General features: G+C 38.3%; 1 protein-coding gene across 1 annotated transcript in view; it reads left to right on the forward strand.

Annotated features, from left to right (window-relative positions):
- ALS2CR11 (amyotrophic lateral sclerosis 2 chromosome region candidate 11) overlaps positions 1-23,740 on the forward strand; it is a 136,688-nt gene that overhangs the window by 49,406 nt on the left and 63,542 nt on the right. Inside the window, exons 10-13 of the mRNA XM_018038504.1 lie at positions 8,955-9,060; positions 12,701-12,767; positions 16,268-16,311; positions 17,561-17,854. Of these exons, the coding sequence (XP_017893993.1) occupies positions 8,955-9,060; positions 12,701-12,767; positions 16,268-16,311; positions 17,561-17,854 (511 nt within the window). The remainder of the gene's footprint in view (positions 1-8,954; positions 9,061-12,700; positions 12,768-16,267; positions 16,312-17,560; positions 17,855-23,740) is intronic.

A 23,740-nucleotide genomic window follows, 5' to 3' on the forward strand; every position in this document is an offset into this window, starting at 1 on the left:
GGTTATTCCAGAGTTTTGCTTTAGCATATTTAAGGGTTTGTGGTAAAAAGTCATTGACATGGGAAGAAAAGGGGTGAGAATTCATTATAAGGGAGAAAGTACAATATTTGCTCTGCCTCTTCATGCAACAATATATTTTATAGGTCTCTTATGGTCTTTTCTATATTTCCTATATTTCTTTCTCTATGCTTTAGATATTTCTTCTGATTATCTTATAATCATTGAATCTGTGTTCTTTATCTGTTGTTAAGCCAAGTGAATTCTTAATTTCAGTTATTTCCTTTTCAGTTATGGAATTTTCATAATTTATTTCATAGTGTCAGTTTTCTGCCAAAATCCTCAATCTTATGTTTTAGTTCTTTGAACATAATAATCATTGTTATTTCCAAGTTCATCCCTGATAACTTGATTATTTGGATTTCCTAAAAGTCTGTTTCTGTTGTTGGTTTATCTTCTCATAGATTTTAGTCATATTTTCTGTTCTTACATGTCTAGTTGTTTTTACCAAGTGCCAAAATTGTATTTGAAAATCTGTAGAACTACTTTGAGGATCTTGATTATATATTTTTTACAGATAATATATAAATACATTTGTATCTGGTTGCCAACTAGCCTAGGGACACTAAGCAATCCTAGATCATCTTAATTCAGTTGAGAATGAAGTGATTTGGGCTTTCATTCCTTTTAAGGGTTTGTGGTAGAAAGTCATTGACATGGGAAGAAAAGGGGTGAGAATTCATTATAAGGGAGAAAGTACAAAAGAACATTAGTCTTTTTATGGTTTACTATGGATAGCTGGTGAGAAGTTGCTATAAAAGCACAGAGAGCCCAGCCTGGCACTCTGTGATCACCTAGAGTGGTTGGATAGGGAGAGGGGAGGGAGGCTCAACAAGGAGCAGATATATGTGTAATTATGGCTGATTTGTGTTGTTGTATGGCAGAAATCAACACAGCATTGTAAAGCAATTTTCCTCTAATTAAAAAAAAAAAAGAGTGACACTAGTGTGAGGCAACCAGGGTACAATATTTAAGGAGGCATTTATTCTTGGGGAAGAACCCTTTAGGGTCCCAACTGAAAACCTAGGTGTTTACCATGGCTTCTCATCCTTAGCAGGGTCTGAACTCTGGTTTTCCCTCATTCTTACATATTTATCTCAGAGCTCTGAACTCTTCATCACCACAAATACCTTGAAGGAAAATGGCTCCAAATTATGGGCTCAAAGTCTCCAGACTTCTTTTCTGTCTGCAATCTTGGATCTGAAAATCCTTGCTGCCTTTATAACTGACTGATGCTTCCAAACAAAATTTTTAAATATTTTGTCCAGTTTTTTTCAGTTGTCCAGTGAGATGGTTTGTCTGAAATAACCTATTCTATCATTGTCAGAAATAGAACTCTTGAATATTTTAAAAATAGTGTTTATGTGTATGCATAGCTTACTAGACATGTAAATTAATTCACAAACATTGAGTTGAGTCATCAAGACCTTTTCCCTCTAGTCATGTGTTTTATTCTTTTAATAACGTTTGTGCATGCGTGCTTGGTTGCTTCAGTTGTGTCTGACTCTCCAAACCTATGGACTGCAGCCTTCCAAGCCCATCTGTCCATGGGATTCCGAAGGCAGAAATACTGGAGTGAGTTGCCAGGGGTTCTTCCCCACTCAGGGATCAAACTCGCATCTCTTGTCTCCTGCATGTAGGTGGATTCTTTACCACTTATGCCATCTGGGAAGCCCTCAATAAAGTTTATTTATTTATAATTTTTGTTGGAATATGGTTGATTTACAATTGTAAATTGATTGTCAACAAAGGTCCGTCTAGTCAAGGCTATGGTTTTTCCAGTAGTCGTGTATGGATGTGAGAGTTGGACTGTAAAGAAAGCTAAGAGCCATTGAATTGATGCTTTTGAACTGTGGTGTTGGAGAAGACTCTTGGGAGTCCCTTGGACTGCAAGGAGATCCAACCAGTCCCTCCTAAAGGAGATCAGTCCTGGATGTTCATTGGAAGGAGTGATGTTGAAGCTGAAACTCCAATACTTTGGCCACCTGATGCGAAGAGCTGACTCATTGGAAAAGACCCTGATGCTGGGAAAGATTGAGGGCAGGAGGAGAGGGTGACGACGGAGGATGAGATGGTTGGATGGCATCACCGACTCAATGGACATGGGTTTGGGTAGACTCCAGCAGTTGGTGATGGACAGGGAGGCCTGGCATGCTGCGGTTCATGGGGTTGCAAAGAGTCGGACACGAATGAGTGACTGAACTGAACTGATTTACAATGTCTTGTTAGTAAACATGACATTTTTGTCTCTTGTTATGGTCTTTGGCTGATTTGTTTAGTTGTCCATTTTATTCTTTTAGCACTTTGGGTGTAAGATTGCCACTTTCTTCTGGCCTACAAAGTTTCTGCTAAAAGATTTGTTCATAGTCTTACGGTGACTTTTTTGTACATAGCAAGTTGTTTTTCTCTTGCTGCTTTTAAGATTCTCTCCTTGTCTTTCATTTTTAGCAATTTAATTTTAATGTGTCTCAGTGTGAGTTCTTTGAATTACTTTTATTTGGAACCATCTGGACTTCCTTGATCTGGTGTCTCTTTCCTCTGGTTGGGGAAGTTTTCAGTTATTTCTTTGAGTAAGCATCTGTCCCTTTCTTTCTCTCTCCTTCTAGTTCCCCTGTAATAAGTATATTGGTCTACTTGATGGTTTATTGTAAGTTCCTTAAGCTATCTTCTCTCTTTTTCATTCTTTTCTGCTTCTCTGATTGGATGAATTTCATTACATTGTCTTCGCATTCCCTGACCCTTTCTTCTGAATTATCTGGTTTGTTCTTAATCTCTCTGTTGAATTTTTGTTCAGTTATTGTATTCTTCAGCTCTGTGATTTCTGTTTGATACTTTCTAGTATTTTCTGTTTCTATGGGAAATTCTCACTTTGTTCATGAATTTTTCTTCTGACCTTGATGAACATCTTTATGAGCATTATTTTGATTTCTTCATCAGGCAAGTCACTTATCTCTGTTTCATTTCTGTCTGTTTCTAGAGTTTTATCTTGTTCTTTTGTTTGGAACTTATGTTTCTGGAGTTTTATTCTTTTGTTTAGGGCTTACTCCTCTCTTACTTCATTTTCCTAACTCTCCATATTGGTTCCTGAACATTAGATAAAACAACCACCTCTGTTAGTTTTGGTATTGTGGTCTCATGTAGGAAATGAACCTTATTATCAGCCTAGTCCAAGTTCTTGGTTGTCCCTCACACCTTTGTGACTATCCCAGTCACCTTCTTTGTTTTTAGTGACCCTCCCAAGACTTGAGGGTGTGTCAAGACTTGTCAGTGTCCCAAACGGGAGGACTTCAGTCAGCACCTACATTCAGGATGATTGGAAGGCTGAACCCCCAGGTAGATGCTGGAAAAGTATGTAGTTAGAACCCTTCCAAGGAGAAACTGGGAAGACTTTTTTTTCCTGTTCTCTCTGTGCTGGGTCTGTGTGTATATGCACAGGGTTGGTAGCTCTTGTACCCATTAAGAACTTCTTCTTTGTGTGCTGTAGTCCTGTGGACCGGAAAATGAAAACCCTGTTAACTATGACGTCAGGCAATCCGGGGACCTGTGCCTCCGATGGCAGCCCCAAAATCTGGGGTGCCAACTGTGTGTACAAGCACTTTCCTTGGAGATACTGGTGATCTGGGTCAGGCTAGGAGAGAAGGGAGATATGGAGTCTGCTGGCTTCCCTGGTTTCCTGCTGCTGCTGCTAAGTCGCTTCAGTGGTGTCCAGCTCTGTGCAATCCCATAGATGTAAGCCAACCAGGCTCCCCCATCCCTGGGATTCTCCAGGCAAGAGTACTGGAGTGGGGGTGCCATTTCCTTCTCCAGTGCATGAAAGTGAAAAGTGAAAGTGAAGTCGCTCAGTCGTGTCTGATTCTTAGCGACCCCATGGACTGCAGCCTACCAGGCTCCACCACCCATGGGATTTTCCAGGCAAGAGTACTGGAGTGGGGTGCCATCGCCTTCTCCTAGAAGCCTGCTAAATTAGAGGCCTGACCCTCAAGCAGCAGCTTTTACAGAATTCAAGTAGGCTTTTTTTGGGGATGGACTGGGAGATGTACAAATTTGCCTATACTGTGCTGAGCCTTGGGCAAACAGGTATGGCAAGCCCTTAGTGAACCCATTAAGAACTATTTATTTATTTTTTAACCTTGTGTGTCTCCTGGTCACAAGGTGTGACCTAGCAAGGTGTTTTCAGGGCCTGTCTTTAAAGTGACAGTCTTGAACTTGGAGCACTAGATGTAGAGTCCAAACTTTTCTGTCCTCAAGTAGATTCCTTCCCAATTGTATGGCATTATGTCAGGGTTGGGTTTATGATGAAAGTGTCTCAGCCTCTCTTACCCATTTTGTTGTGAGTTTTCTTTCATTTGTCCAGTGTTTCAGAGTTGCTCAGCTATTTCTAGATTTCTTTAAGCAGGATTTCTATTTCTGGATTTCTTTCTTGCATAGCTGTAGATTAGGTGCATCTTTGGGAGGAGATGAATGAGTTCAGAGGCTTTTTCACCATCTTGAACAGAAATGCACACATTTCTTCAATTCTTGGCTTAGTAAAACACAACTAGATCATCATAACAGCTTCTCCACTCAGAGTGGCTCCCTGAGCTCCACCTGCTGAACCTCAGCTTGTTTGGATTCCAGTGACATGGATGGCTGTTGCTCTGTCTTCTCTTGAATGGCAGTACCACCCAACCCCCTTCTTTCTAGAAGAATGGGTCCCCCCTCTGCTCACTGACTCCCAGATATCTTTCTTGTGTATTTCGGCAACCTAAAAATGTTATTTTGCTCTGTATTATCTTCTTCTTATAACTATTGGATTGGCCAAAAAAATCCTTTGTTTTTTTTTAATGTAAAAAATGAGACATATTTTTCATTTTTACCAAGAAGTTTATTGAACAATGTATTCACCATTTTGTTCTACTTCCTTCTCCAATTTTTTAGACGACTTCATAATTCTATCTTCCCAACTCTTTTATCTTTTTGAGCAAAGAATTGTTCCAGGTGCCTTTTACAGTCTTCTAAGGAATTGAAATTTTTTCCATTAAGAGAATTTTGTAAACTGAAATAAATGGACATTCGAAGGTGCGATGTTTGGTGAATACAGAGGATGAACCAGAACTTCTCAGCCAAGCCATGACAGTTTTTTCCTTGTCATCACAGAAACATGTGGTCTTGCATTATCCTGATGGAAGATTATGTGGTTCTGTTGATTAATTCTAAATGCTTTCTGCTGAGTGCTGCCATCAGTTGATCTAATTGGAGATGTACTTATTGAAATTCATCATTTGGTTTTCCAAAAGGAGCTCATAATAGGGAACTTCCTTCCAAACCCACCATATACAAAACATCACCTTCTTTGAATAAAGACTGGCCTTTGGTGGTTGGTTGGTGGTGGTTCATTTTGCTTGCCCCATGATCTTTTTTCTATTCCATATTATTATGCAGTATTGACTTTTCATTGCCCATCACAGTTTGTTTTAAAAATGGAATGTTTTTGATGTGTTTTAAGTAGGGAATTGTGTGTGGAAATACAGTCTAGGATTTTTTCACTTAACTTATGTGGAATCCAAACATCAAAATGATGAACATAACCAAACGTGTGGATTTTCAGTGCTTGATTTGGATGTTTTGAGTATGTCAGCTACCTCCCACATGATATAATATTGATTAATTTATGTCTTGATTTGATTACTATCTACTCCAACTTGTCTACCCAACTGTGGCGCATCATCGGCAAGAAATCTCTAGCACAAAATTTCTCAAACTGCTTTTGACATGTTCAATCAGTCACAGCACCTTCTCCATATACTGCACAAATCTTTGTGTTTCTGTTGTGTTCTTACCTTTCTTGAAATAATGAAGCAGAATATGCCAAAAATGTTGCTTTTCTTCTGTCCTCAATATTAAAGTGGCTACACAAAAGTTCACCAATTTTGATAATTGTTTAAATGCATACTTATTTAGCAACTGTCGCAATACAGTCCAACAAAATTGTTTTGAGTGAAGGTAACCAAAGCCTTTGACTGTGTGGATCACAATAAACTGTGGAAAATTCTGAAAGAGGTGGGAATGCCAGACCACCTGACCTGCCTCTTGAAAAACCTATATGCAGGTCAGGAAGCAACAGTTAGAACAGGACATGGAACAACAGACTGGTTCCAAATAGGAAAAGGAGTACATCAAGGCTGTATATTGTCATCCTGCTTATTTAACTTCTATGCAGAGTACATCATGAGAAACGCTGGCCTGGAAGAAGCACAGCTGGAATCAAGATTGCTGGGAGAAATATCAATAACCTCAGATATGCAGATGACACCACCCTTATGGCAGAAAGTGAAGAGGAACTAAAAAGCCTCTTGATGAAAGTGAAAGAGGAGAGTGAAGAAGTTGGCTTAGAAGTCAACATTTAGAAAACTAAGATCATGGCATCTGGTCCCATCACTTCATGGGAAATAGATGGGGAAACAGTGGAAACAGTGTCAGACTATATTTTGGGGGGCTCCAAAATCACTGCAGATGGTGATTGCAGCCATGAAATTAAAAGATGCTTACTCCTTGGAAGAAAAGTTATGACCAACCTGGATAGCATATTGAAAAGCAGAGACACTACCTTGCCAACAAAGGTCCGTCTAGTCAAGGCTATGGTTTTTCCAGTGGTCATGTATGGATGTGAGAGTTGGACTGTGAAGAAAGCTGAGCGCCAAAGAATTCAACAGTTTTGAACTGTGGTGTTGGAAAAGACTCTTGAGAGTCCCTTGGACTGCAAGGAGATCCAACCAGTCCATTCTGAAGGAGATCAACCCTGGGTGTTCTTTGGAAGGATTGATGCTAAAGCTGAAACTCCAGTACTTTGGCCACCTCATGCGAAGAGTTGACTCATTGGAAAAGACTCTGATGCTGGAAGGGATTGGGGCAGGAGGAGAAGGAGATGACAGAGGATGAGATGGCTGGATGGCATCACAGACTCGATGGACGTGAGTTTGAGTGAACTCCGGGAGTTGGTGATGGACAGGGAGGCCTGGCGTGCTGTGATTCATGGGGTCGCAAAGAGTCAGACACGACTGAGTGACTGAACTGAACTGAACTGAACCACTAAGTGCTGCTGGAGCCATCTTATGGGAAAAAATGAACAAACCTTTTGGTCAACCCAATACTTCGGCCCTGATAATTCTCTATTGCTTGTCTTATATGAAATTATTTTCCTGAATTTTTTGTAGAAGACTTGGTTTAGAAAACTCTTCTCGTTTCACAGAGCTCCCACTTCTGAAGTTTTTATTTGGTGTTTAAAAATACAGTGGGGCTTCCCTGGTGGTTCAGATGCTAAAGAATGTGCCTACATTGTAGGAAACCCAGATTTCTGCAAGCCCTATCTCAAAGCAGAGACCTGGCTGGTCAGTTTTGATTATTCTCAGTGGTTAGACTACTCCAGTCCTCTTAGTTCTTATCATGAATCCTTTGTACTCATCCACTAACGGAGTGAGCAAAACCCTCCCAGTTTCAACTGCTATTCTCAAACTGGCTGGCTGGGCTTTCTTGTGACTGCCTGTTGGCTGTTTGGGGATGACTTATTCTCACGTTCATCAGATGCCCCTGTTATACCCGTTGCTTTCTCCCAGATATTCACTGATACCATGGAAGTCTTATGTGTATGGGGTTAATAGGAAAACCTTGTCACATGATTTTGTTGTAAATGTTGCCTGTAAGTTTTGGGGTATGCTGGCCAGATACTGTGAGTTTTTATGTAGATATTTGGGAAGATTCAAAAACTCTACTGTCACTGCTTCTATCATCATCTTGGAATTTTCCTTGTTTTATAAAACTTTTATATTCATAATACTTTATTGTGGTATCATTTGGGGGGATTTATTTAAACAATCATCTGTAAGTAATAACAGCTGTTTCTTTGTTCCCAATCCTTAATCCGTAACTTTGTTTTCTTGTCATTCTGTGCTGGCTAGAAGCTCCAGTTAATGTCTGTTATAAATAGTGGATATCTTTATTTTGTTTAGGATCTTTCATGGCAAAGCTCATAGCATTAAAAAGCCAAACACATTATTTATGTAGTTTTTTTTTCTGATGTCTTATACCAAATAAAGTAAATTATTTCCTTCTCTTCTTTGTTTTCTGTGAGTTTTTTATTTTAATCATAAATGGCCATGGGATTTTGTCAAATTATTTTTCTCTTTTAATCAGCTAAGTTGTATGTAAATTATATGTTTTATTGTTAATGTCAAAATATCCCTATATTCCTGGAATAAAGCCACCTTGTTCATGGTATATTATCTTTTCCTTATACCACTAGATTTTTTTGTACTAAAATTGTATTTTATTTGTAAGATTTGCATCTATGTTTGTGAGTGAAATTAAACTAATTTTCCTTTTTTGTAATGTCGTTATGCTTTATTATCAAGATCAGTGTCCTCATGAAATAAATTGAGAAACGTTTCCTCTTTTCCATTTAATTCTTGACAATTATAAATTTCTTGGATTAGAAACAAAATTCTTGTCTTTTTATTTATTTTAATACTGAAGATATATATGTACTGAATAATTTAAAAAATATGTATATCTTGGTTACATAATGAGACATATATATAGAATAATTCCTAAAATATATGTGTATAACTTAAAAATAATAAGACCATTGCCTAGATATTTACAATATAGGGTTAAGAAATACAACATTACCAATATTATAATGTGTTTTATATGCCCTTATATGATTACATCCCTCTCCAGGAAACTACTACTCTGAATTTTATTGTAATCATTCTTTTTCCCTTGTGTCCTTAAACAATATATTGTTGATTTTTTCTTTAAGAACTTTATATAAATGTATCATACTGTATATGTTGTTCTTTGATTCATACCATATATATTCTTCTGTCACTTTTAAGTCTGTGACTGATTTCTTTCTTTAGGCTGGAAAAAATGAAAAAAGAATATAGACATCTAAGTACATGGGCAGAAAAAGCTAGCTATTTAGAAGGACTTCTTACCCCAGGATTAGAACATAAGGAACCTAAGGTAATTAACACACTGCATTGTTTCATATATAGAGTTTTATTTTAAAATTATGATAGTTAAGAATAATGATCAAAAGCCTGTTCTTTATGTCTGTGTCTCCTTTGCTGCCCTGTACTCACAGATGGAAAGAACAGACTTTGGACTCAGTGGGAGGAGGAGAGGGAGAGATGACTTGATGGAAGAGCGCTGAGACGCATACATTACTATATGTAAAACAGATAACTAGTGCATGAAGCAGGGCACCCGAAGCCAGTGCTCTGTGACAACATCGAGGGATAGTGTAGGGAGGGAAGTAGGAGGGGGTTCAGGATGGCGGGGCACAGGTATACCACGGCTGATTCATATTGATGTAAAACCATCACAATATTGTAAAGTAATTCTTCTCCAATTAAATAAATAATGATCAGACACTGCTTATTTTTCCCTCTCTTGTTGTTCAGTTGCTATGTCTGACTCTTTACAACTCCATGAACTGCAGCACATCAGGCTTCCCTGTCCTTCTCCATCTCCTAGAGTTTGCTCAAACTCTTGTTCACTAAATCAGTGATGCCATCCAACCATTTCATCCTCTGTCATCCCCTTCTCCTCCTGCCCTCAGTCTTTCCCAGCATCAGGATTTTTTCCAATGAGTGGGCTCTTTGCATGAGGTGGCCAAAGTGTTGGAGCTTCAGCTTTAGCATCAATCCTTCCAATGAATATTCAGGGTTGATTTCTTTTAGGATTGACTGGGTTGATCTCCTTGCTGTCCAAGGGACTCTCAAAAGTTTTCTTCATCACCACAATTCAAAAGCATCACTTCTTTGGTACTCAGCTTTTTTTGTGGTCCAGCTCTCATACCCATACATGACTACTGGGAAAAACCATAGCTTTGACTATACAGACCTTGGTTGGCAAAGTAATGTCTCTTCTTTTTTAATATGCTTTTTAACATGCTGTCTAGATGTAGATATAGCTTTTCTTCCAAGGAGCAAGCGTCTTTTAATTTCATGGCTTCAGTTACCATCTGCAGCGATTTTGAAACCCAAGAAAATAAAGTCTCTCACTGTTTCCATTGTTTCCCCATCTATTTGCCATGAAGTGATGGGACCAGATGCCATGATCTTTGTTTTTTGAATGTTGAGTTTTAAGCTGGCTTTTTCTCTCTCCTCTTTCACTTTCATCTAGAGGCTCTTCACTTTCTGCCATAAGGGTGGTGTCATCTGCATATCTGAGGTTATTGATATTTCTCCCGGCAATCTTGATTCCAGCTTGTGCTTCATCCAGCCCAGCATTTCACATGATGTACTGTGCATAAAAATTAAATAAGCAGGGTAACAATATACAGCCTTGACGTACTTCTGTCCTAATTTGGAACCAGTCCATTGTTCTATGTCCAATACCAACTGTTGCCTCTTGACCTGCATACAGGTTTCTCAGGAGGCAGGTAATGTGGTCTAGTATTCCCATCTCTTTAAGAATATTCCACAGTTTGTTGTAATCCATGCAGTCAAAGGCTTTAGCACAGTCAATGGAGCAGATGTTTTTCTTTAGAATTCTCTTATTTTTTCTATGGTCTAGTGTATGTTGCGGAGAAGGCAATGGCACCCCACTCCAGTCCTCTTGCCTGGAAAATCCCATGGACAGAGGAGCCTGGTAGGCTGCAGTCCATGGGGTCGCTAAGAGTCAGACACGACTGAGTGACTTTCTCTTTTCACTTTCATGCGCTGGAGAAGGAAATGGCAACCCACTCTTGGTGTTCTTGCCTAGAGAATCCCAGAGACAGGAGAGCCTGGTGGGCTGCCGTCTATGGGGTCGCACAGAGTCGGACACGACTGAAGTGACTTAGCAGCAGTGTATGCTGGCAATTTGATCTCTGGATCCAGCTTTTACATCTGGAAGTTCTCAGTTCACACACTGCTGCAGCCTAGCTTGAAGGATTTTGAGCATAGTTTCTATACTTTCATATTCTGATAGTGTGACATTCAGTAAATATTGATTACTTATAAGGTTTAGTTTTTAACAGCTTTGTTGAGATATAATTCAGATACTATACCGTTCACCCATTTTAAGTGTACAATTCAGTGTATATTCATACAGTTGTACATCCATTGTTGTAATAAATTTGAGGGTATTACTATTACCCCTAAAAGAAACCCCATACCTCTTGGCCTATAACCTCCAAACCCTCCATGCCCCACCAGCCCTAACAGTAACTAATGTACTTTATGTCTCTATAGATTTGCTTGTTGTAGATATTTCATACAAATGGAACCATACAATATACGGTCCTTTGTGACTTACTTCTTTCACTTAGTATAGTGTTTTCAAGTTTTATTCCTATTGTAGCATGTATTAATACTTCATTTCATTGCCAAATATTTCATTGTATGGATATACCTCATTTTTTATCCACTCATTAGTTAATGGACATTTGGTTGTTTTCACTTTTTAGCTATTATGTATGATGCTGCTATGAACAGTCATGTGCAGCTTTTTGTGTAAATGTATGCTTTTAATTCTTTTGTGTATATATTTAAGAGTGCAATTGCTAAATCGTATCATAATTCTGTTTAACTTTTTCAGAAACTGACAAACTTTTCCACAGCAGCTTCATAATTTTACATTTAACCAGCAATGTATGAGGGGTCCATGTCTTCTACAAAACTTGTTATTTTTTTTTTTATTTAATTATAGCCATCCTGGTGGGTTTGAAGTAGTATCTCATTGTAGTTTTCATTTGTATTTCTTTAATGACCCATGATGAGAACAACTTTTCATGTGAATACTGGCCATTTGTATATCTTCTCTGAATAAATTTTTATTTATATTTTTGGTTATTTTTTAAATTTAGCTATTTGTATTTTTATTGTTGAGTTGTAAGAGTTATTTATACATTTTGGATACTAGACCCTTATCAGATAGATAAGTAAGGCTTAATATTTAGAAGTACAATCTAATATATAAATTTTGATCTGGCTGTAAAGGATTCATGGGGATTTCAGTGAATAAAGAAAATGTTAACTAAAATCACAGCCTTGAAATGGTAATTAAACATATTTTTAAAAACATATTCATGTTTTTCAAAGCCTCTGAGATAATTGGGCAGGATTGTGCTATAAGATGAATCAGTTAGCATTTGCTAATACAGAATTTGCATTTTAGGGAAATTGGGAGACTTTTCGGTTAAGGGACTTTGGACTTTGGGTTCTCATTGAAAAGTCAGTATTTTATTAGAGCCAGTGGTCACTCCACTTTATAATTCTCCTTAAAATTTTTTAAAGATCCATAGCACTTTGCAGTTGATAGACTGTAATGAATTCCAGTAAACAACTGATCTGTTTCCTGGGGATATCCTCTTACACCCCCTGAAATTAAACATGATGTCATTTGTCTTGTAATCTTTTTCTCTCATGCATTCAGCATTCAGAAACCCTATCAATTCTTGGCTCTCCTCTCCCTGGAACATCAACTCCTAGCCAGGGTGTTAGTACTATTTAAACAGTACTATTTAAAATAGTACTGTTTGCTTTTCTCACAAACCCATAGTCGTCTTGTCTTCTATAATTTTTTAAGTGTTAAAAGAAGTTATGAAGGCAGAGAAAAATGTTTTAGCTCTTTAAACATTTCTCCAATATGTTTTCTTTTTTTTTTTTCCTTCTAGGAAAGTAATATCAATGAGATACTAGAAAGCCAATTGGAAGAGAGACCTACAGATACTGTAACATCAGGTTATATAACTAATTTACTTTTGTATTTATTATTAAGATAATTAAAACAGGGTGGTTATATCACAAAAAAGAAAACCAGTAATCTGCTTTAAGTAGATTTCATTTTTTGCTAGGGAATAAAAATACATTTCATTATAGTCTTGGTATATAGTATTTATTTTGTAACACTCCAAAGAAAAGAATTAGACCCAATAAAGAATTATTTTTATTTTTGATACTCCTTTCCTCCTTTAAGGACAAGAAAAAAGTTAAATCTTATCTATAGTCTATGAAAAGGTATGTTGTTGAACATTGTTAACTGTAGACCTACTGATTTCTTTTATGTGGAGGGTGTGTGTGTGTGTGTAAGAGAAAGGGAATGGGAAAAAGTTGGACAGGAAATAAAGTTAGCATTAAATCTGGGAATGTCATACAAATTATCAGTGCATGTGTGCATGCTAAGTCGCTTCAGTCGTGCCTGATCCTGTGGGACCCCATGGACTGCAGCCCACCAGGCTCCTCTGTCCATGGGACTCTCTAAGCAAGAACATTGGAGTGGATTGCCATTTCCTTCTCCACAAATTATCAGTAATATATTTAATTAATAAAAGATACTGTTCATGCAGCTTTAAGACAAATCTATTAAAAGATTCACTTAGTAAGTTAAAATAGATGCATGATACTCTATCTTTAAAATCTTGGATTCTGCTGATGTGGATTAATGATTTATTGTTATAAGTTTTGGCCACAGGTTATTTATCTAATTCTACTTCTCCAGCTACCTCAGACTTTGGTATATTCATTTCCTAACCTCTGAGGATCAACCAGCCTAGCAGAGCTATTTCATCTTTAATCTGCCCTTTAACTCAAGTTTTAGGTTGTAGCAGAATCATAGCTTCCCTCTTTAATATCACTGTTGCATATTGGAGGTTAACCTTTCTCACTCACTAGTGGTTGCTATCTTTATTTTTTCTTTAATTTTTTTCAATTATCCTAGGAGTTTATTTCAGGTCCCATTGGATCCTCTGGTGACTTCTTTCCTTTTGGCATTCCAATAGTTACCTGTAGTTACAGCTAAGTGATTTACTGATCACTATGTTCCAGGCATGTTACTTGGATTATATAAATCAGTCCTCACAGCAGTTAACTGAGGATGCTATTATTATTTATCCACATTTTTACAGATGAGAAAACTGAAGATCAAGTCAGTGAGAGATCACATAGCCATTTATTTGAACCTTGTCTGTTTGATCCAAGAGCTCAAGCTTTAAGCCATGTTGTTGCCCACGTTATGTATACTTGTACCATTCCTATAAGATAAACTGTCTCTAGTCTGACTTACTTGTGAGAAAACCAAGGTTCAGAAAAATGAGCTGACAGTAGTCATGCAGCTAATAGTGACCTTAATAAATTCTGTTTTTATTAGACTTGGGCATTCCATTTTATCTCTGTATTTAATCCCTTTCCCTTTTAGACTTTTTTTCTTTGCTAAATATGTATTGTTTCTATCTCTAAAGTGAAAGTGAAAGTGTTAGTCACTCAGTTGTGTCTGACTCTTTGTGACCCCATAGACTGCAGTCCACCAGGCTCCTCTGTCCATGGAATTCTCCAGGCAAGAATACTGGAGTAGGTTGCTATTTCCTTCTCCAGGGGAATCTTCCCAACCCAGGAACTGAACCTGGGTCTCCCGCACTGCAGGCAGACTCTTTACTGACTGAGTCACCAGGGAAGGCCTGTGTATTTCTAGGAATATTTTATGTTTCTAGGAAGATTTTGTAAGTGCTTCAGTTAGCCTCTGTTGAAAGGTCCTAGTTTTTTGGTTATATACAGCCTTATTCTAATCTCTTTTTCCAGTCCCAACCTTATCACTAACCATCTGGGATTTATTTTATTTCCTCTTGATTTTTACCAAGATATACTCAGTTTTCATTCCAATCCCAAAGAAAGGCAATCCAAAAGAATGTTCATACTACCGCACAATTACACACATTTCACATGCTAGCAAAGTAATGCTCAAAATTCTCCAAGCTAGTCTTCAATAGTACATGAACCGAGAACTTTCAGATGTTCAGGCTGGATTTAGAAAGGCAGAAGAACCAGAGATCAAATTGCCAACATCCATTGGATCATAGAAAAAGCAAGAGAGTTCCAGGAAAACATCTACTTCTGCTTCCTTGACTGTGCTAAAGCCTTTGACTGTGTGGATCACAACAAACTTTAGAAAATTCTTAAAGAGACGGGAACACCACACCACCTTACCTGCCTCCTGAGAAACTTGTATGCAGGTCAAGAAGCAACAGTTAGAACTGGACATGGAACAACAGACTGGTTCCAAATTGGGAAAAGAGTGCATCAAGGCTGTACATTGTCACCCTGCTTATTTAACTTTTATGCAGAGTACATCATGTGAAATGCTGGGCGGGATGAAGCACGAGCTGGAATCAAGATTGCCAGGAGAAATAGCAATATGCAGATGATACCACACTCATAGAAGAAAGCAAAGAAGAACTAAAGAGCCTCTTGATGAAAGTGAAAGAGGAGAGTGAAAAAGTTGGCTTAAAGCTCAACATTCAAAAAACAAAGATCATGGCATCTAGTCCCATCACTTCATGGAAAATAGATGGGGAAACAATGGAAACAGTGTCAGACTTTATTTTCTTGGGCTCCAAAATCACTGCAGATGGTGATTGCAGCCCTGAAATTAAAAGATGCTTGCTCCTTGGAAGAAAATCTATGACATACTTAGACAGCATTTTAAAAAGCAGAGATATTATTTTACTGACAAAGATCCATCTAGTCAAGTCTATGGATTTTCCAGTAGTCATGTATGGATGTGAGAGTTGGACCATACAAAAGCCTGAGCACCAAAAGAATCGATGCTTTTGAACTGTGGTGTCAGAGAAAACTCTTCTCCGACTTTGAACTGTGGTGTCATTCTTCAAGGAGATCAAACCAATCAATCTGAAAGGAAATCAGTCCTAAATATTCATTGGAAGGACTGATGCTGAAGCTGAAGCCCCAGTACTTTGTCTACGTGATGCAAAGGGCTGACTCATTAGAAAAGACCCTGATGCTGGGAAAGATTGAAGGCAGGAGGAGAAGGAAATGACTAAGGATGAAATGGTTGGATGGTATCACCAACTCAATGGACATGAGTTTGAGCAAGTTCTGAGAGGTGGTGAAGGACTGGGAAGCCTGGCAGGCTGCAGTCCATTGGTTTGCAAATAGTTGGACATGACTGAGTGACTGAACAACCAATATTATATGCCTGTTTCAATGTCTTATATTGATGTATCTGAAATGTTATCATATTATACTTTTTCACTTTATACTTGTTCATTTACTCCTCCATCTTCCTAGAGATTCATCAGCCTGTTTTTATGACTATGTAGTGTCTATGTTTGAATAGCTGCTTTGATTTAAATTGCTCTTATTCTTGGTGAGAAAAATTGTAATGATGTTTTATTAATCCATAATGTTATTTTATATATAATAAAATACTTCTATAAATTTCTTAACAGGTATCTCTCTTATAAAGGAGGAAGCTGAGACTATTCCAAGTGAGGTAAGGAACCTTGAAAGAGAACTTCTAATAGTTACTGTTTATAAAGAGGTGAAATATTTATAAACAGAAAATATTTATAGATGGAAGGAAAAAAGCACTCAAGAAGTTATTTAGTCTTCATGGTTATTTCTGATAAGCAATATTTGTACAGTTATGTGATTCATTTAAGTTAAATTATACCGTTAAAGGGGAAGTTTCAGCATTAAATTGTAACACTTTTAAGTATATATGACTATAGGGGACAAAAGGTGTTTACACACCAGGGGGAAACAAGTTTAAAAAAAAAAACACATGAAGTTCTATATCTCAGATATGGATGCCACAGACCTAACTACATTCTGTACTTTTTCTCTGTAACTATATACTCCCTGTAATATGCAATCTCCATAATAATAGTCTATATTTTATAATATATTTCAGTTCAGTTCAGTTCAGTCGCTCAGTCGTGTCCGACTCTTTGCAACCCCATGAATTGCAGCACGCCAGGCCTCCCTGTCCATCACCATCTCCCGGAGTTCACTCAGACTCACGTCCATCGAGTATTATTTACTTTTAGCTAATTTTACAGAAGGTATCAATTCCAAAAGCCAGTGGACCCCTATGGAAACCAATAAATATAAAAGGTTCTTTTGTACTCCTTGACAAATAGGATTTAATGATTTCTATTCTTGGGCCACTGGCTCCCCAAATACCAGTTGAAGAGTCAATATACACTGTTTTCCATAGTCCAAGAAGAGACAAAAAAGGCAATATAGGGAACTTCTCATACAGCTAAATTTACTTGTCTTAACAGACTTTTATCCTTTCTTTTATGATACTATTACTTGTAATATTTTACTATTAAAATTTCTTTTATTATATAATTGTGATTTTTATGATATTGTTATTTGTATTATTTTGCTATTAAAATTTCTTTTGTTATGATATATTGGTGATAGTATAATAACAGTAAAATATCAGACACCTTGATTTTCCTTGAGATGTTGCTGATTTATAAAACATGAATATATGAGAACTACTACTTTATAATGCAATATGATCATTTTATGGATAATCTCTGTAGTCCATGGTGGCAGGCAAGTAGAGAATTTCTCAACTCTTAAGGAATGTAATAATTTACAAATATCGATGGTAACTTTTATAATAAAGGATAAAAGTATAAATGATTTTAAGTCCAGTTTTGTTAGTTTTAAATATTTTTAATTGGTAATGATTAATTGGTAGCTTGTCTTATTGATATATTTTCCAGTTACTGGATAATGATGATAAGAAAGGCCTGACTCTACCAACTTTGAACCAGTCAAGTAAAGATGATTCAAGTGTTGTTGCTCCTAAAACTGACATGCCATCAAAGGAAACAGATACTCCACTGTCCACTATTCCTAGGCTGTCAATAACAGAGGAGAACCAAATACCACCTTTAGAGGAACACCGACAAGAAGCCATGCCAGTGAAAAAAATGAAAAATCTCTTCTTTCTACCAGAAGAAAAATTAAAAGATAGATACCCAAGCCTTTTGAAAAGTGACTCATATCCAGCAGAGGTAAAGTTGAAAAATACCCATATGAATCCAAGTAGAATAAAAAGGAGGAACTTGGATTTATCTCCAACAGAAATTCGGAGGCATAGCAAAAGTCTAAGCTTAGCTTGAAAGAACACAAGCTTAGTTTCCCCAGATTCAAAATCAAAAGGTAGCTTTCAAGGCAGGGATGCAAAGAAAGACTTTGAATGAAGGTATCTGCCATCATATTAGAAGTATAAGACTAGGAAAAACAAAAATTCATTAATAAAAATTAAATACAAATAAATTGGAAATGCATTCAGATGTCTCCAAGTAGAAGTGTGTCTAAGTATATTAAATATTACTACCATACTTATAATCATCAAGGAGAAAAAGCCCCTGAAGGAAAACTGATGTGAGAAACCAGTAATACAAACTAGTCTCATCAGTTCAGTTCAATTCAGTTCAGTTGCTCAGTTGTGTCTGACTCTTTGTGACCCCATGGACTGCATCATGCCACGCTTCCCTGTTCATCACCAACTCCCGGAGCTTGCTTGGACTCATGTCCGTCAGGTTGGTAATGCCATCCAACCATCTCATCCTCTGTCATCCCCTTCTCCTCCTTCCTTCAATCTTTTTCAGAATCAGGGTCTTTTCCAGTAAGTCAGTTCTTCGCATCAGGTGGCCAAAGAATTGGAGCTTCAGCTTCAGCATCAGTCCTTCCAATGGACATTCAGGACTGATTTCCTTTAGGATGGACAGGTTGGATCTCCTTGTTGTCCAAGAGAGTCTCAAGAGTCTTCTCTAACACCACAGTTCAAAAGCATCAATTCTTTGGCACTCAGCATTCTTTATGGTCCGACTCTCACATCCATACATGACTACTGGAAAATCCATAGCTTTGATTAAACAGACTTTTGTCAGTAAAGTAACATCTCTGCTTTTTAATAGTCTGTCTAGGTTGATCATAGCTTTTCTTCCAAGGAGCAAGGGTCTTTTAATTTCATGGCTGCAGCCACCATCTACAGTGATTTTGAAGCCCAGTAAAATAAAGTCTGACACTGTTTCTATTGTTTTCTCATCATTTTGTCTTGAATTGATGGGACCAGATGCCATGATCTTTGTCTTTTGTATGCTGAGTTTTAAGCAAGCTTTTTCACTCTCCTCTTTTCCTTCCATCAAGAGGCTCTTTAGGTCTTCGCTTTCTGCCATGAGGGTGGTGTCATCTGCATATCTGAGGTTATTGCTGTTTCTCCTGGTGATCTTGATTCCAGCTTGTGCTTCATCCAGTCTGGCATTTCATATGATGTACTCTGCATAGAAGTTAAATAAGCAGGGTGGCAATATACAGCTTTGATTTACTCCTTTCCCAATTTGGAACCAGTCTGCTATTCCATGTCCAGTACTAACTGTTGCTTCTTGACCTGCATACAGAACACTCAGGAGGCAAGTAAGGTGGTCTGGTGTTCCCATCTCTTTAAGAATTTTCCACAGTTTGTTTCGATCCACACAGTCAAAGACTTTGGCGTAGTCTGTAAAACAGAAGTAGATGTTTTTCTGGAACTCTCTTGCTTTTTCAATGATCCAATGGATATTGGCAACTTGATCTCTGTTTTTTCTGTCTTTTCTCAATCCAGCTTGAACATCTGAAAGCTCTTGGTTCACGTACTGGTGAAGAATTTTGAGCATTACTGTGCTAGCCTGTGAGATGAGTGCAATTGTGCAGTACTGTTAACATTCTTTGGCATTACCTTTCTTTGGGATTGGAATGAAAATTGACCTTTTCCAGTCCTGTGGCCACTGCTGAGTTTTCCAAATTTGCTGGCATATAGAGTGCAGCACTTTAACAGCATCATCTTTTAGGATTTGAAATAGCTCAGCGGGCATTCCATCCGCTCCACTAGCTTTGTTTGTAGTGACGCTTCCTAAGGCCCACTTGACTTTGCATTCCAAGATGTCTGGCTCTAAGTGAGTGACCACACCATTGTGGTTATCTGGGTTGTAAAGATCTTTTTTGTATAGTTCTTCTGTGTATTCTTGCCACCTCTTCTTAATATCTTCTGCTTCTGTTAGGTCCATACCATTTCTGTCCTTTATTGTGCCCATCTTTGCATGAAATAGTCACTTGGTATCTCTCATTTTCTTGAAGAGGTCTTTCCCATTCTGTCATTTTCCTGTGTTTCTTTGCATTGATCACTTAGGAAGGTTTTCTTATCCCTCCTTGCTATTCTTTGGAACTCTGCATTCAGGTGGGTATATCTTTCCTTTTCTCCTTTGCCTTTCACTTCTGTTCTTTTCTCAGCTATTTTAAGGCCTCTTCAGACAACCATTTTGCCTTTTTGCCTTTCTTTTTCTTGGGGATGGTCTTGGTCACTGCCTCCTGTACAATGTCACGAACCTCCATCCATGGTTCTTCAGGCACTCTGTCTATCAGATCTAATCCCTTGAATCTATTTATCACTTTCTCTGTATAGTCATAAGGGATTTGATTTAGGTCATACCTGAATGGTCTAGTGGTTTTCCCTACTTTCTTCAATTTAAGTCTGAATTTGGCAATAAGGAATTCATGATCTGAGCCACAGTCACCTCCCAGTCTTGTTGTTGCTGACTGCATAGAGCTTCTCCATCTTTGGCTGCAAAGAATATAATTAATCTGATTTTGGTATTGACCATCAATACACATAGATATCGGTGATGTGTATGTGTAGAGTCATCTTTTGTGTTGCTTAAAGTGGGTGTTTGCTATGACCAGTGCGTTCTCTTGGCAAAACTATTAGCCTTTGCCCTGCTTCATTTTGTACTCCAAAGCCAAACTTGCCTGTTACTCCAGGTATCTCCTGAGTTCCTACTTTTGCATTCCAGTACCCTACAATGAAAGGAACTTTTTTTGGTGTTAGTTTTAGATGGTCTTGTATGTCATCATAGAACTGTTCAGCTTCGATTCTTCGACATTTGTGGTTGGGGCATAGACTTGGATTACTGTGATACTGAATGGTTTGCCTTGGAAACAGAGATCATTCTGTCATTTTTGAGATTGCACCCAAGTACTGCAATTTGGACTCCATTGTTGACTATGAAGGCTACTCCATTTCTTCTAAGGGATTCTTGCCCACAGTAGTAGATATAATGGTCATCTGAATTAAATTCACCCATTCCAGTCCATTTTAGTTCACTGATTCCTAAAATGTTAATGCTCGCTCTTGCCATCTCCTATTTGACCATTTCTAATTTTGATTCATGGACCTAACATACCAGTTTCCTATGCATATTGCTCTTTACAGCATTGCACTTTACGTCCATCACCAGTCACATCCACAGCTCGGTGGTGTTTTTGCTTTGGCTCCATCACACCATTCTTTCTGGAGTTATTTCTCCACTGTTCTCCAGTAGCATACTGGGCACCTACCAACTTACAGAGTTCATCTTTCAGTGTGATATATTTTTGCCTTTTCATAGTGTTCATGGGGTTCTCAAGGCAAGAATACTGAAGTGGTTTGTCAGAACTCTCCATCATGACCCATCCGTCTTGGGTGGCCCTACACGGCATGGCTCATAGTTTCACTGAGTTTGATAGGGCTGTAATCCATGTAATCAGTTGGTTAGTTTTCTGTGTTTGTGGTTTTCATTCTGTCTGCCCTGTGATGGATAATGATAAGAGGCTTGTGGAAGCTTCCTGATAGGAGAGACTGACTGTGGGGGAATCTGGGTGTAGTTCTGATGGGTGGGGCCATGCTCAGTTCAGTTCAGTCTCTCAGTCATGTCTGACTCTTTGCAACCCTGTGGACTGCAGCATGCCAGGCTTCCTTGTCCATCTCTAACTCCTGGAGCTTACTCAAACTCATGTTGATGACATCCAACATTCTCATCCTCTGTTGTCCCCTCCTCTTCTTGCCTTCCATCTTTGCCAGCATCAGGGTCTTTTCCAGTGAATCAGTTCTTCACAATTTCAGCTTCAGCATCAGTCCTTCCAATGAATATTCTGAACTGATTTCCTTTAGGATGGACTAGTTGGATCTCCTTGCAGTCCAAGAGACTCTCAAGAATCTTCTCCAACACCACAGTTTAAAAGCATCAATTCTTCAGTGCTCATATTTCTTTATAGTCCAACTCTCACATCTGTACATGACTATTGGAAAAACCTTAACCTTGACTAGATGGACCTTTGATGGCAAAGTAATGTCTCTGCTTTTTGATATGCTGTCTAGGTTGGTCATAACTTTTCTTCCAAGGAGTAAGTGTCTTTTAATTTCCTGGCTGCAGTCACCATCTGCAGTGATTTTGGAGCCCCCAAAAATAAGGTCTCTCGGTTTCCATTGTTTCCCCAACTATTTGCCATGAAGTAATGGGACCGGATGCCATGGTCTTAGTTTACTAGGCTATACTCAGTAAATCTTTAATCCAATTTTCTGCTGATGGGTGGGTGTTTGGCCTGAGGCCAAACTTTGTAGGAGTAATGCCAGCAATGCCTTCTTCAAAATGACTTATGGCTACAGGATTGTATTCAGTGCCCCTAACTCTGCAGCAGGCCATTATTGACCCACACCTTCACCGGAGGCTCCTGGACACTTATAAGCAAGTCTGGCTCAGTCTCTTATGGGAACATTGCTCCTTTCTCCTGGGCCCTGGTGCACATAAGGTTTTGTTTGTGCCCCCCAAGAGTCTGTTTCCCTAGTCTTGTGCAAGTTCTGTAATGAAATCCCACTGGCCTCCAAAGTCAAATTCCTGGGGGTTCTCCATCCCTTTGCCAGATCCCCAGGTTGGAAAATCTGTTGTGGATTCTAGAACTTTCTTAACAGTGCGAGAATTTCTTTGGTATAATTTTTCTGCAGTTTGTGGGTCATCTGCTTGGTGGCTCTTATAGTGGGGCCATATGGTGGGGCTCAACTAGTCTCATGGGTTGGTATAAAATTCAATTGAAAGTATAATAGCGATAGCAAAATCTAAATTCAAAGGAAAACCTGAGAGGTTATCTCAGTGGAAAAAAATTTTTTTAAGTTGTATGTTATTTCTTTCTTTCAAAAAAATTTTTATTGGCATATAGTTTCTTTACAATGTTGTGTTAGTTTCAGGTGTACAGAAAAGTGAATCAGCTGAGTGTATACATATATCCACTCTTTTTTGGATTTCCTTCCCATTTAGGTCACCACAGTGCATTGAGTAGAATTTTCTGTGCTATACAGTAGGTTCTCATTATAGTGTTAATTCCAATCTCCCAATTCATCCCACCTTCCCTCTCTCCCCACTGGAGTCCATACATTTGTTCTCTATGTCTGTGTCTCTATTTCTGCTTTGCAGATAGGTTCATCTGTTCCATTTTTATAGATTCCACATGTATGCCTTAATATGCAATATCTTTCTTTTTCTGACTGACTTCACTCTGTCTGACAGTCTTTAGGTCCATCCGCATCTCTGAACACGGCACGGTTTCATTCCTTTTAGTGGCTGAGCGATATTCCATTGTATATAAGTGCCGCTTCTTCTGCATCCATTCCTCTGCTGATGGACATTTAGGCTGCCTCTATGTCCTGGCTATTGTAAATGGTGCTGTAATGAGCATGGGGGTGCATGTATCTTTGGGAATTATTGTGTCCTCCAGGTGTATGCTCAGGAGTGGGATTCCTGTGTCAAGTGTAATTTTTATTTTTGTTTTTTTAAGGAACCCCCATACTGTTCTCCATAGTGGCTGCACCAATTTGCATTCCCACCAACAATGTAGGAAGGTTTCCTTTTTACCACATCCTCTCCAGCATTTGTTCTTGGTAGGCTTTTTAGCGATGGCCATTCTGACTACTGTGAGGTGGTACCGCGTCATAGTTTATATATTTTGTTTCATTAGATATTAGTGCAAAGGCTTATTCTCCCATTTTACCTGGAAGTTTCTGTAGTTCAAATGCAGCTTCAATAAATAATTTCTGGGTTGTAATGAAA

Source organism: Capra hircus, chromosome 2, assembly GCF_001704415.2.
Source record: "Capra hircus breed San Clemente chromosome 2, ASM170441v1, whole genome shotgun sequence".
Classification (NCBI taxonomy): Eukaryota; Metazoa; Chordata; class Mammalia; order Artiodactyla; family Bovidae; genus Capra; species Capra hircus.